The sequence below is a fragment of the Monodon monoceros genome, unplaced genomic scaffold (assembly GCF_005190385.1).
Source record: "Monodon monoceros isolate NGI ecotype Baffin Bay Population unplaced genomic scaffold, NGI_Narwhal_1 Super_Scaffold_19, whole genome shotgun sequence".
In the NCBI taxonomy this organism is placed as follows: Eukaryota; Metazoa; Chordata; class Mammalia; order Artiodactyla; family Monodontidae; genus Monodon; species Monodon monoceros.
The window spans coordinates 52537272-52551539 of NW_021703775.1; the positions used below are offsets into that span (position 1 = coordinate 52537272).

At 39.1% G+C, this 14268-nt stretch overlaps 1 protein-coding gene across 1 annotated transcript in view; it reads right to left on the minus strand.

Annotated features, from left to right (window-relative positions):
- Positions 1–14039, minus strand: part of SLC3A1 (solute carrier family 3 member 1) — a 35933-nt gene extending 21894 nt beyond the window's left edge. The window contains exons 1-5 of the mRNA XM_029232179.1: positions 13966–14039; positions 9058–9519; positions 6114–6293; positions 5821–5975; positions 3146–3271 (exon numbers count right to left, since the gene is read on the minus strand). Of these exons, the coding sequence (XP_029088012.1) occupies positions 3146–3271; positions 5821–5975; positions 6114–6293; positions 9058–9487 (891 nt within the window). The 5' untranslated portion in view covers positions 9488–9519; positions 13966–14039. The remainder of the gene's footprint in view (positions 1–3145; positions 3272–5820; positions 5976–6113; positions 6294–9057; positions 9520–13965) is intronic.
- Between the last annotated feature and the right edge of the window lie 229 nt (positions 14040–14268).

Sequence of the window (14268 nt, forward strand, 5' to 3'; positions counted from 1 at the left end):
AGATGATCTTCAGCGATGGAGAAGAGGAGAGTCCACACTCCAACAGAGAAGCTTAAAACTAACCCCTAGTTAGCTGGCTGACCACATCTACCTCCCCTCTCCCAACTGAGACAAGGCTGCCTTGACAAGGTGCCTACTCCTCGAGGTCGCAAAGCAATTCATCTAAATTCTGGAAAACATATATAGTAAAAATAGTCTTAGAACTAAGGAGTCTATAGGAATATATTTAACAAAGGAAGTGCAGGACTCGTACACTGAAAACATTGTTGAAAGAAATTAAAGGAGACCTTAAGTAAATGGAAAGACATCCTGCGTCCGTGGATCAGAAGACTTAATATTGTTAAGACGGCAATACTCCCCCAAACTGATCCATAGATTCAATACAATCCCAGCAGGCTTATTTGCAGAAACTGACAAACAAATAATAAAATTCATAGGGAAATGCAAAGAACCCAGAATAGCCAAACAGTCTTAAAACGAAGAACAAAGTTGTAGAGTTCACACTTCCCAATTTCAAAACTTACTATACAACTATAGTAATCCAGACAGTACTGGCATAAGGACAGACATATAGATTGATGGCACAGAACTGACAGTGTAGAAATAAACCCCGACATTTATGATCAATTGATTTTCAAAAGGGTTCTAAGATAGTTCGATGATGAGAGAATAATCTTTTGTAAACGCATGCTGCCGTGATAACGGGATAGCTACGTGGAAAAGAATGAAGTTAGACTCCCTATCACCATATACAAAAATGAACAAAAAATGCACCAGAGACCTAAGTGTAAAAGCTAAAACTACAAAACTCTTCCAAGGAAAACATGAGTTAAATCTTCATGACCTTGGGTTAGGCAATGGTTCTTAAATGTGACACTAAAAGCATAAGCAAGAAAAGAAAAAAACATAAATTGGACATCATAACAGTTAAAGACCCTTGTGCTTCAAAGGGCACCATCGAGAAAGTAAAAAGACAACCTACAGAAAGGAAGAAAATTAACTGCAAATCACATATCCAGAATACATAAAGAACTCTTACAACCTGACAAAAAAGACAAATAACACAATTTTAAATGGACAAAGGATGTGAATAGACATTTCTCCAAAGAAAATATACAAACAAACTATAATCACATGAAAAGATGCTCAACATCATTAGCCATCAGGGAAACGCAAATCCAAACCACAGTGAAATACCACTTCGCACCTACTAGGACGACTGTAATCAAAGATACAGACAATAACAAGTGTTGGTGAGGATGCAGAGAAATTGGAAACTTCATATACTGCTAGTAAAAATGTAAAATGGTCCAGCTGCTTTGGAAAACAGTTTCTCAAATAGTTAAATACAAATTATAAATATAGATACAAATCATAGACATTTAGATAGGTACTGTATGATTCCATTTATATGAAATGTCCAGAACAGGCATATCCATTGAGGCAGAAAGTAGCTTAGTGGTTGCCAGGGCCCAGGGGGAGAAAATGAGGGGACCATGGGAGTGACTTGGAGTGGGTATGGGGTTTCTTTTGGAGGTGATGAAAATGTTCTGAAATCAGTAGTGATACTTGCATTACTCTGTGAATGTACTAAAACCACTGACTTATATACTTGAAAGGTGTGAATTTTATGGTATGTGAATTATGCCTCAATAAAGCTGTTATTTAAAAACAAAACAAGAACAGACTAAGGGGTGCAGGTGTTGTCAGTGACTCCAACTTGGCAGCCTGCATCCTCTCTATTTGGCTGATGTGGTGAACTGTAGAAAGGGACCCACGGCTACCTGTCCCGTTCTGTTTGGGTCTCCTCCTGACCTACCTCAGAGCACTACCCCACTAACCTAAATTCTTGCCCATCAGAGCCGAAGCAGCAGCAATAATGGAAACAACAATATGGCTAATGTTTATTGTGAATTATGTGCCACGTGCTGCTGGAACTGCCACCACACAGGTGTGAGCCCCATCAGCTCTCAACTGGGGCGCTGAGGGAGCTCTCCGTCCTGTCTCTAACTCAGCACGCGTCCCTTACAGCAGCATCCACTGCCCCGCGGCATCAGCTCCCACCCTCGTTTTTGCACCCCAGCTCCCTTACTCTCTCCCTCATTTCACTGCAGTGCATTGGTGGGGTTGCCAGATAAAATACAGGACAACCAGTTAAGTCTTCATTTCAGATAAACAGTGAATTATTTTTTAGTAGAAGAATGTCTCAAATATTGTACTTCTCTGTTTAACTGAAATTAAAATTTAACTGAGTGTCCTGTAATTTTACTTGCTGTATCTGGCAGCCCTGCACTCCGGCCCCCAGGCCGTTTCTAAAACATGTGGAGCTCAGTCTCCCCCAAGAATTTTGCATTTGCTCTTCTCTCTGCCTGAAATTCTCTTCCCCCAGATGTTCACATGACTCCCTTTCAAATGTCAGGTTTTTGTGCAAATGGGACCTCAATATAGTGGTGTCTCTGAGCCAACTTCTCCCTGGCACTCCGAGGCTCTTTACCCTAAGCCTTCATCACCACCTGACATGTTATATATTTAGTTGTTAATTGTCTGCCTTCCCCTCAGGATACTGGGAATTCCTTGAGGGCAGGGCTTTGATGCCCTGCTGCATTCCCATTGCTTAGAACAGGACCTGGCATGGAGCAGACAATAAGTTGATATTTACTGAGTGAATACAGAAGTGTTTTGCATGGGTTATCTCATCTAATGTTCCTAAAAGTTCTCTGAGACAAAGACTGCAATCAATCCTGTTTCATGGATGAGGGATCCAAGACACACAAAAGCCAAATAACTCGCCCAGAAGCCCCCTGCAGCCAGTGGTGGGCTGGGTCCGGACACAGGAGCTGGACCCCCGAGCCCCCGTTCTGGCCCCACCTCACCGCACCAGCTCATTGTCACAGGCAGATGAGCACCTCAGAGCTAAGGCAACAGGCATTTCTGCCTCCCTCCCACTTTGATTATTCGGGTTAGAGGAAGGAAGGAGCCACTGACATACCTAAGAGTCTGTATTTGCTTCAGACACCTTAATCCCAGAACTGAATTGCACTGCTTGATTTTGCCCGCATAATTACTGTTTTTTAACATGAAGTATATCGAATAACCATTTAAGCACCCATGTAACAGAGAAGTTTGCGTGGGTGTCTATACTCACTTTTATTTCTTCTTGAACATCAGGATTACGGAAATTTAAATCAGGTTGCTCTTTCATAAACTGATGAAAATAGCATTGGTTTCGTACTTCATCAAAGTGCCAACTGGAGTTTCCATATACACTTAACTAGCAAACAGAAAATAGCAAATCAGTTGCTTAGCACGGTTCCTATGATGGTATCGCCCACAAAGGAATGATCATTGCCATCCCGGCCCCTTGAGGACTGAGTGCACAAATCCCCAGAATTTTTTTTCCAGCGGGAGCACTAGGTAAATTAATTCCCAAAAATGCCATCCACTGGCCTAATGCCCCACAAGTGTGGTTGTGATGTGCTTGTACAGTAGAAGCTGTTCCCAACAACCACAACATGAAACCAATGCTCTCAAAGGCAGGACAAAGGCCAGCTTAAGGAGCAGACATTTCTAATATATTTTCTTGAATCTTCTATCCAGGCTCTGGAATCCTGTTTGTGAAGAAAAGCAAATGGTGGCCAATTTGGGAGAAAGACATATTGTATTGGTCTTGGAGCTTGAATCCAGAGAGAGCAAGTGTTTAAACTGTATCCTTAGAAAAGTATTAGAATCATTCAAATTAAAACTCTACTAGTCCTCGGGAATAAAAGAAATCTAGCAACTTCAAGTGTTGGTTCCCAGCTGCGTTTGACATGGGTGCGGCTTTCCTCCTTCTAGAAATGCTCATGTCCGTGGCATTTCCAGAAGGAGGAACTTGTGTGAGGGTTCCTCAGGGCTCTGTCTTGAGCCATTTGTTCATTTCACACTAAAGAGAACATCTGGATAGCATTTACAAACTGAGGGATTTTGCATAATATTTTCTTTTTAGTTGGAAGACCTAGTCACACTGGGTCCACATTTCCATGGCAACAACTGGCCCAAGCTAAGTAGTAGCTGACGCCTTTTGAGGAAACATACTCTCGCCAGATCACCTCATGGCCCACGTGGATACAAACCAGGATAATATTTTTACAGTATATATCAGTATACAGAAAGACCAGTATACAAAATACAAAAACAAAACAAAACAAGAACTCCACAAATCTATTTCAAAGGGACAAACAATCCAACAAAAAACTGGGGAAAGAAACCATTAAACAGGTGTTCCACAGAAGTGGAAGCTCAAGTGAATAAATGGATGAAAAGGTGTTCAACATCATTAGTAATTAGGCAACTACTACATTAATAACTAGGAATTAGATAAATCATTAGCAATTAGAGAAATGTAAAATTGAGACCAATTTATGTTCACTCGGTAAAAATTAGACTAGATCCAGTCCACAGCCCTTTCATGTATTAGTTGTGAACCAGGGCCATGCGCTTAACGTTTCTCTGCCTTGGTCTATTCTCTGCAAAATAGGAATTAAAGCCTAACTCATAAGATTGTAGGCTGAATTAAATAAACTAATGAATATAAAACACTTAGCACAGAGCCTGGCACACAGTAAGCCTCTAGCAAATGTTTGCTAATGTCATCATCACTTTCAAAGGTGGTGGATCAGGGAAAAGAAAAATTAGGGACGTGAAAGTGCCAGGACTTGCTAAAGGCCTGTTCACCAGGCTGCACATTAGTGCCATTCATGGAACCTGGGATACGGGAGGTTGGAGGAGAAGATCACACAGTCGGCTTTGACACGTGTCCTTTGAGTGCCCTTGGGTCATCTAAAAGTTGATGCCCAGGAGTCAGCCTCTTTAAATGTTTATGGAGGTCAAGAAGGAGGCCCTGGAGGGGGGACAGATGATCCAGAGGAAAAGGCTCCGCAGAAAGCAGGAGAGAAGGTGAACTAGAGTGGGCAGAGGGACTGTCCTGGGACAAGAGTAGAGTTGCCAGATAAAATATAAGACATCCAATTAAATCTGAATTTCAGATAAACAACAAATACTGTTTTAGTGTAAGTATGTCCCATGCAATATTTTACACTAAAAAATTATGCACTGTTTATCTAAAGCTCAGATTTCACTGGGCTTCCTGAATTTTCATTTGTAAGTCTGGTAACCCCAGACAGGAGAGACATGGTCTTAGCTGCAAAAGAAGGGACTAGGAAGAGGGTGGGAATGGGGGCAGGTGTGATGGCTTCTGTTCTTTCTTTAAAGTAGAGTTTGCTGCCGAGAGTGATAAGATGGGGAGAAGGCAAGAGGCGGGAGGGTATGTTGATCAGCTGGATTTAGTAAACTTCCCCCAAACGAATGGCCGGATCAGTTCAGGTGGGGACAATGAGTGTGTCCAGAGGCTTCGATACCGAGGATCAGGTAAAGAGAAAATGGATGGTTGGGTTTATTTATGGCTAGTGTTTTGTTCGACAGTGGAGTCAAAAAGCCAGAAAGGCAAAGGGGTCTGAAGAGTAGCAAGACAGTTACTGAACAAATAGGACATGGAGTTTAAGCTGGACAGAGTGGGAAGTAAAGGAAGAAGACATTAATAGAGAGCATAGGTTTTAATTTGCTGAAATACATCAGCTCTACAATAAAATGAAAAATCCAAATCCAAAATCAAATGATTAGGAGGCTTGGGACTTTATTTCTATTTCTTTGGGAAACTTGTTCCCCTTCCCATAAACTATACCCATCATTTTTTTTTCTTTTAACAGGGCTTTGTAAATAACCAGTTTAGTCACTAAAGAGCTGCCCATTTTCCCTCTGTAAATCAAGCACATCGGTACTTACCCAGTTGTTGGGCGGTATGGTTTTGCCATTTGCACGGGTACAGTCATGCCAGATATAATAATCAGTATATTTCCCTGTCCGGTTCCGACTCCATTGAAACCAAGCATGTTTATCACTGGTGTGGTTTGGTATGAAATCGATGATTAATTTTAAACCTGATGAATGAAAACATTTCAAATGTTAGGACAAGATTATATTAGAATAATGTAACAGTGAAGGAAAAAATGCTTTAAGTTAAGCATTTGGAGAAATGCTTTTCTTAACCCATCCCACCCACCTTCCATTCAATTTACCTTTATCATGTATGGCTGCAACCAGATTCTCAAAATTTTTCATTGTTCCGAAAATGGGATCGATTTCTCGGAAATCTTCAACACCATGTCGGAAATCTTTAAGGGATGATTTATAAAATGAAGTAATCCAAACAGTTTTTATATTTAAAGTTGTGATGTAATCTAGCTTTTCTTGAATACCTGAATGAAAAAGTCAAAGCCATGAAAAATAAATAAAGTTTGGGTTTTTTTAGTTGAAGGATTAAAAATAAAAGGAATAGGTCTAAGATGGAAATATTTATATTGAGACAGAAATATTTAGAATTTGTTGAACATGGGTGAAATTCAAATAGCAAGGTCTAGTTCTACAAACAACAGCAAATTAATCTTCTAGCAATAACCTTTGACCTTTAACATCGATGCATAACATTTAAAAAAATCTGTGGCTTGTTCATATTTTTTTTTTTAAACATCTTTATTGGGGTGCTTGTTCATATTTTATACTTAAAACCAAGACTACACTATTGTTAATTTATTCTACACATGGTTTTTGAGCACCTAATCCAGGCCAGATGCTGGGCTAAGTGCCAAGGTACGAAGAAGAAGAATCATGGCCCCGATGGTCACGTGATCTGTGTCGCACTGTCCGGTGCGTAGCCACTTGCCATGTGGCTATCAAGCACTTGCAGTGTTGACTAGTCTGAATTGAGATATGCTGTAAATGTAAAACACACGCTGGACCTTGAAGACCCAGTATGAAGAGAAAGAATGTAAAATAGCTCATTTATATTTTTATATTGATTATATGTTGAAGTGATACAGTGGCTGTGTTGGAGTATACAAAGTATATTATTAAAATTAATTTCACTCGTTCCTCTTTTACTTTTTTAATGTGGTTTCTAGAAAACTGACAATTACCTATGTGATCCACATTCTATTTCCTTTGGCTATTGCTGAAGCCAAGAATTTATACAGAAGAGAATTCTAGAGTTGGCTGAGAAGAGATAGGGGAATGAAACTGTACTTGGGACCTCGTAGGATAATTAGTAGATAGTGGCGTGGGGTGGGGGTGGGGGGCGGTGCTTCTAGTTCAGAGTCCTAAATGCAGAGCCAGAGTTGAGTTTAGCATTCAGCCTCCAGTAACTTTCTGTGGGACTCTATGTGGCTTCCTACAATCAGCCTGTCCCGAGGTCACAGAGACCAAAGCGCAAAGTCCCCTGACTCCTGGCCTTGGGGCTCTTCCCCTGTAACAGGCTGCTTATCTTTGTCCTCATTGTACCTCAGTTCCCCTATGTGGGTGGCTGTCAGACCACACAGAGTGTCAAAAGGCAACAAAAGAATTTTAAGGCAGATTTAAGTCAGAATTTTGATTTATATCAAAAACCAGCACAAAGGAACAGGATGATAAAAACAGAGGCTGAACAGACACAAAGTAAACAAGGGATCTCCCAGGCCCACATTCCAGGGGACAGAAGGCAGTAAACTGAACTGAAACCTGGAACATTTTCTTCAAGTAATAACAACGAAACCCCCTCAAAAAAAAAACCCTCAACCTCAAGGAAAAATACCTATTAATTACAGGAAGCAGCCAGTCCTTCAAGGAAAAGTTACTGGAAATGGCAAATGTGAGAGGTGATTAGAAGTTGCCCTCTGCAGGAGAATTTAAATGGAGATTACAGAGGGAGGGCCAGGAAGTGGGGAGTGTATTTTTGGGTTTAGGGTTTTGGGCTCTATTCCATCAAAACATCACTTTGCAAAGCATTTCCTTTGTAAGAAGCAGGTACTAGGACCATGCTGGGGGCTGGGGGTTGGAAGGAAACTCACCCATACACTTACAAGGCAGTATCAGAGGTGCTGCTCCTGCAAAGCACCACAAGAGCTCTGGGGAGGGGAGCGCACCCACTGATGGGGAGGTTAAGTACAGATTAATGAAGGAAGTGGGTTTGAACTGCATCTTGAAGGACAGAAAATATTTCAATATTTTTAATATTTCAATAGCTAAGATGCAGGATGACTTTAAAAAGAAAAATTATATGAGTGTGAAAAAGAAAAGCCTTTTATTAGTTATCAGGAAAGTTGGAGATTTCAAGAGTGTATTTATAACATTTTCAAGTTTGATTAAGCTCATTTCCACTTCCCATACTCTATTAAGTCATTCTGTTTTGTCTTCTTCAAGCCAAATATCATTATCAAAAATTACCTTATTAGTTTATTTGTTCCTTATTGTTGCCCTTAACTAGGGTGACCGTATCAACCAATCTGCCTGGGACAGTTCCTGTGTATGGTTTGTGTCCTTGTTTACACAATAAATAATTAGGACATTCCACACATAACACACTAGGAAATTATTAGCATAACTTTAAATTTTTTTATTAATGTGGATATTGTTTTTAAATAATCCTTAATTCAAGTAATGACCAACCCACTCTATGCCTTTTCTTCTTTCCTTCATTTCTCAGAATTTAAGCTTTAGAGACTCAGCCTACACATTTTAAAGACATCACTTAATCTTTTTCTAAAATATTATTTATGCTTTGTTCACTAATCAGAAACTCTTCACCAGATCGCCAAACCAGCCACTGTGCACACTGGAAAAGGAATGCTAAACAGTCACTCTGAGATAACCAACTCTAAAGTGCACAGAAGCAGGACACATTTCAAGAGGAAACTTGCCCACGTAGGAAGTTAGAATGGATGACCAACTACGCAAAGGTTCCTAGCAGGCAATAAACTAAACAGCTCTTTGGGGGCTCAAAGGGCTCCAGCAAGTAACCTTTCATCATATGGGAAGAACTGTTGGGTTCTGCTGAGGGGCTTTTAAACATCATAAAGGAGAAACGTGGCGTGACCAGTCAAACTGGATGGGACGTGCTTACCGCACAACCCAGGCATAATGCCCTTCAAGAACTGAAAGAGTCCTCTACAACCTCATCTCGGACATGCCCCAAACTCTCAAGGCACGCACCTTTTAGGTCTCCGTTCCCATCCTTGTCGCTGTCCTTGAAAGACCTCGGGTAGATCCGGTACATGGGCCCCGCCTGCCACCAGTCCAGGCACTTCGGAGAGATGGCAATGATGCCTATGGTGGCCCCAATGAGCACGAGCACAGAAGCCACGGTGAGCCAGAAGAGGATCTCCCGGGGCACCCGGTAGCGGGCCTGGCCCGAGAACCGGAACAGCACCTCCTTGGGCATCCCCGCGTAGGGCCGGACATTCTTCAAGTCGGGCTCCGCAGGGCCAAAGATGTCCACGGCATTGTGCTGTGGGCTATCCTCTGGGCTGCCTGGGTCCGGGTCTATCTCCAGGATGTCTTCATTTTGTACAAACCCGTTGTTTGTCCGGCCTCCCTTCATACTCATTCCAATGGAATCTCTCTTGCCTTTATCCTCAGCCATGTTTCACAATCTTATCCCTGCGGAGTGCCTTCCTGCAGTTACAAAAGTGGGAAGGGAACTCGCTGAATTGCTTGGTCGTGTTAACGAGCTTTGCGTGGTTTATAAATAAACTTGGCTGGACTTTGTCCAGCCAAGGAAGAAAGGGTAAAGGTAAAGGGAGTTTTAAAAAATTCTCTTTACACCTGTGAGGCTGATGTAACTATAGTCACTACACTGAGGGATTCAGTTCTGGACTGGGACATGGGCATAGAGGAGGGGAAATGGGAAGAGGACACAGGGTTCCATTGCAATTTAAGGTGCTACTTGATTGAGTACACAGATGTTCAAAGCAGCATTACTCACAACAGTCAAAAGGTGGAAACAAGCCAAGTGTCTATCAATGGATGAATGGACAAACAAAATGTGACATATGCCTTAAAAAGGAATGAAATTCTGACCATGTGCTACAACATGGATGAACCTTGAAGACATTATGCTAAGTGAAGGAAGCCAGACACAAAAGGATAGATATGGTCTGAGTCCACTTATATGAAGTACTTAGACAAATTCATAGAGACCGAGAGCAGAACTGTAGTTACCAGGAGTTGGAAGGAGGGGGGTAATGGGGAGTTTTTGTTTAATGGATATAAAGTTTCCATTTCGGCTGATGAAAAGTTCTGGAGGTGGCTGCACACCAATGTAAATGTACTTAATGCCACTGAATTGTACACTTACAGATTCTTAAAGTGGTAAATTTTATATTATGTATATTTTACCACAATAAAAAAAATAGCTTACATTTCTTTTTTCTTTTTAGCTAGCTCTGAGAAAAAGAAACAAACACCAAATTTTGCAAGGGGAAACAGGCTTTTTATTTTTTGTTTTGAAAGTCTCTTCTCCTATAAATGCAAGAGGAAGAGGATTTGGAGGCAGGGAACAACAAAACCTTTGTTACTAAAGCTATTTTATTTTATCTCAATTCAAGCCAACCTGATAAATACCTATTTGTATGCTCAGTTTGACCCCAGGTGCCTTCAGTTTTTTCAGTTTTTCCTATTTTCAGAAGAGGAAATGGCTGTCCATTCTTGGAAGCACTTTTCAAAGTGGGAGTGGCAGAATGAGGAATTCCATGTCTAGCAAGTTCAAGTGCTTTATTATAGGTAAACAGTTCTTAATGCGAGCATTAAGAGTTGTTGAATCGTTGACAAGTATAAAATACAAATTTGCAACCCTGAGGAAACTGCATTAAAGTTAGGTGTGCTTTCCTAGAAGATTATCAAACCTTAAAAGAATGCAATGATTCATGGCTTCCATTTAATCAGTGGCACATATAATAAACAGCTCTATGACTCATTTGATCAAATAAGAATTTTTTTCTTTTAAATGAGGAAAGTTATATGAATTCCTAATATTATTGTTATTTTATAGAGTTACTTAGAAGCAGTAATTGGTACAGAGGAATGAGCTATTTGATTTTCACTAAGTTATTTTTAAAAATGAGTAAATCCCAATATCTAGCTCGTTGAATGCATCCAATAAGTGGCATCTCTCATCATTATTAATTAGGCATGTTGTATTTTTTTTTAATTAAAGGAATTTAACTTTTATGTCTTCAAATTGCTTCATCACTCAAACACATAATGGTAATTTTCACAACAGACGCTAACTGAAATGCAGTTACTCTTTGGGGATAAAAAACAAAATGCAAAAATACCCCTAGTTTTACAATAATTTTAAATTATAAAAATAACTTTTAATTATAAATACTTAAGTTCTAAGTATTCAATCATACAAATGCAAAGAAAACTCTACATCATAACAATACAATTTCATGACAGAAATGTCCCATTTTGACGTCTCCACATTTTATTTAAAATAACAATAACAGGGGCTTCCCTGATGGTGCAGTGGTTAAGAATCCACCCACCAATGCAGGGGACATGTGTTCGAGCACTGGTCCAGGAAGATCCCACATGCCGTGGAGCAACTAAGCCCGTGAGCCACAACTACTGAGCCTGCGCTCTAGAGCCCACGAGCCACAACTACTAAGCCCATGTGCCACAACTACTGAAGCCCACCCCCCTAGAGCCCGTGCTCTGCAACAAGAGAAGACACCGCAACAAGGAGCCCGTGCACCACAACGAAGAGCACCCCCGGCTCACCGCAACCAGAGAAAGCCCACGCACAGCAATGAAGACCCAACGTAACCAAAAATAAATAAATTTATAAATAAAATACAATAACAACAATAATACTTCGAACTTCCAGAATATGCAAACTAGAATCTTTTAAAAAACAATCTGGAATAATCATCTGGTCTCTGGTGGGAGGATCATTTAAACAATAAAAGCAATTACAAAAGAAGATTGAATTGACTGAATAAAATTTTTGAATTTTTTATATCACAAAGCATACTAATTGAAGAGCTTATGACAAATTGGGAAATGCATTGGTAATAAATACGCCAAAGAACTTATGTTTTTAACATTAAAGATATGTATATATTGTTCAACATATTTTTACATATATGAAATTTCATAATATCAATTTTAAAATGTCAGTAAGAAACTTGAAAAAATAATGTAAACATATTTAACACAAATCAACTCACTAATGTTAGAGGAATAAATAAGCATTTTCAATCACATTGGCAAAGAATTTCTAAAAGATTATAGTACTGACAAGGATCCAGTGTAAATTGACATAATAATTCTGGAAAGTAATCTGGCAATGTGTATCATGAGTTTTAACATTTTCAGAGGCTAAAAATAAATAAATGGGGCTTAGCTCTATTGTATTTTAAAATAAAAACTCCAGAAAAATCAAGAGTTGTTACTGAAGAAGGATAAGTCAGAAGATCAATTGAACAGATTGGAGTCATCAAAAATGGAACCCTATTCCGTATACAGAAGGGAATTTAGAATATGAAAAGTGAGGAAGTCAGTGAGGAAAAGAGAGATTTTTTAGTAAGTGATGTTGGACAATTGGATAAGGAGAGGAAGTATAATATGATCAGAATCATGTGGGAAAAAATAACACACACATTTGTGCATGCATGTTGAATTTCAGCTAGTGGTTGCCTGGAGGCTGAGAATAAGAGAATGAGGATGAGAATCCTTGGACTTAACGCTTCTCTTGTACCTATACTTGGACTTATACTTTACCCTGAGTTATCTGTCCTTATCATATATGACTTTCATAATAAAAAGAGGGGAGAAAATGTTCATATCCTTTAACTCAGCAGTTCCACTTCCAAAACTCTATCTTAAGGAAATAATTCAGGACAGGGACAAAAGTTTATGAATAATAGGCTTATTAATTAGTGTTATTTATTACAACAAATATTGGGAACAACCAAAATGTTCAATGACACAAGACTAGCTAAATAAATTATTGTACATCCATGTTATAGAATAATAGTCATTGAGCATATTTTCGAGGATTTTTAATAACATGGAAGAAATCTCACATTATTGCATTGAGTGGGGAAAATGCAGGCTATAAAGTAGTTGTCCTAATTATGTAAAAAAAATTTTTTTCGTGTAGATTTGTAAAGTCCTATTAGAACAAGTGTTTACAGTGTTTATCTCTGGGTTCTAAGATTATGCGTGATACCCATTTTGTTCTTTAAACTTTTTCCGATTTTTCTAATTTTTCTGTAATGAATATGTATTACTCTTCCATTAGAAAAAAAGTAAGTTAGGAAACCCTGAGTTTGGAGTCTCCCTAGAACTTCCAGTCAGGTGCTAGAGTTCAGTTTAAGGTGACTCCTCCTAACATCAGCCATCCAAAATTCATAAATATCCCGTAATCAAGATTTAAACTAAAGAGAGAAAAAAAAAAGCAAACTTCAAAAAGCAGAAAGAAAACATGGAGTCAATGAACAAGTATGAAAACACTGGAGAGAAGAGGAAGTTGGCGGCAATTTGGAAAAGATAGCCACAAAGTTAAGAATTCCCAGCACATACGAAGTATCAGTATTACTTACTTTCAAGGTGACTTAGGAGGAAATATTGATTGTAGAAAGCCAAACACACTGACTGTTAAAACTTCTAAACATGAATAAGGAACAAGAACACTAAGGAAGCTTTAAGAGCTAACTCTGATAATCAAAACAAAGAATCAGAGATAATGAAGATAATCTCTCACAGTAAATTCAAATCCCAGGTGAGTTACACAATCACAATAATAAAGCAAAGAAGAATGAACTATCTAGAAAACAGATAACAGAACAATGGAGGCTATCACAGGACCCAGAAACATCCTGCAATTAAACAGAAACAAACATATAGAAAGCAGTAATCAATTAAAAAATGTATTTTTATATTATATATATGTATTTTAAAATATATATGTACTAGGATTCATTAAATGAATTTTAAAGCCATTCACTCATAAAGACTTCCACTCAGCAGCAAACCCACCAAAATAACTTACAGTATATAACCTGTCAGATTAGTAAACATTTAAAATAGAAAGATTTTCCATATTGCATTTACCTGTTTATAGCCTCTGTGATCTAAGGGTAGGATCTGCTGCATAGTCATCTTTAAGTTCCCAGCATCCAGTTCAGTGCCTGGTAGATTATTAAATGAATAAAAGTAGTTACTTAAAGATAGATAGACCTAACCCTATGCTGAAGAAAAAGGGGGGGGATGAAAAAAGGGGCGAGGAGGGGGAGCAGGGGGATTAGAAGGAAGAGGTGGAGAGGGGAGGGGGAAAAAGAGAAAAGTGGAAAGTACATTCTGCACAAAAATGTAGATTTTTATCACTTAGCCAAATGTTCTTACCTTGACACAGTT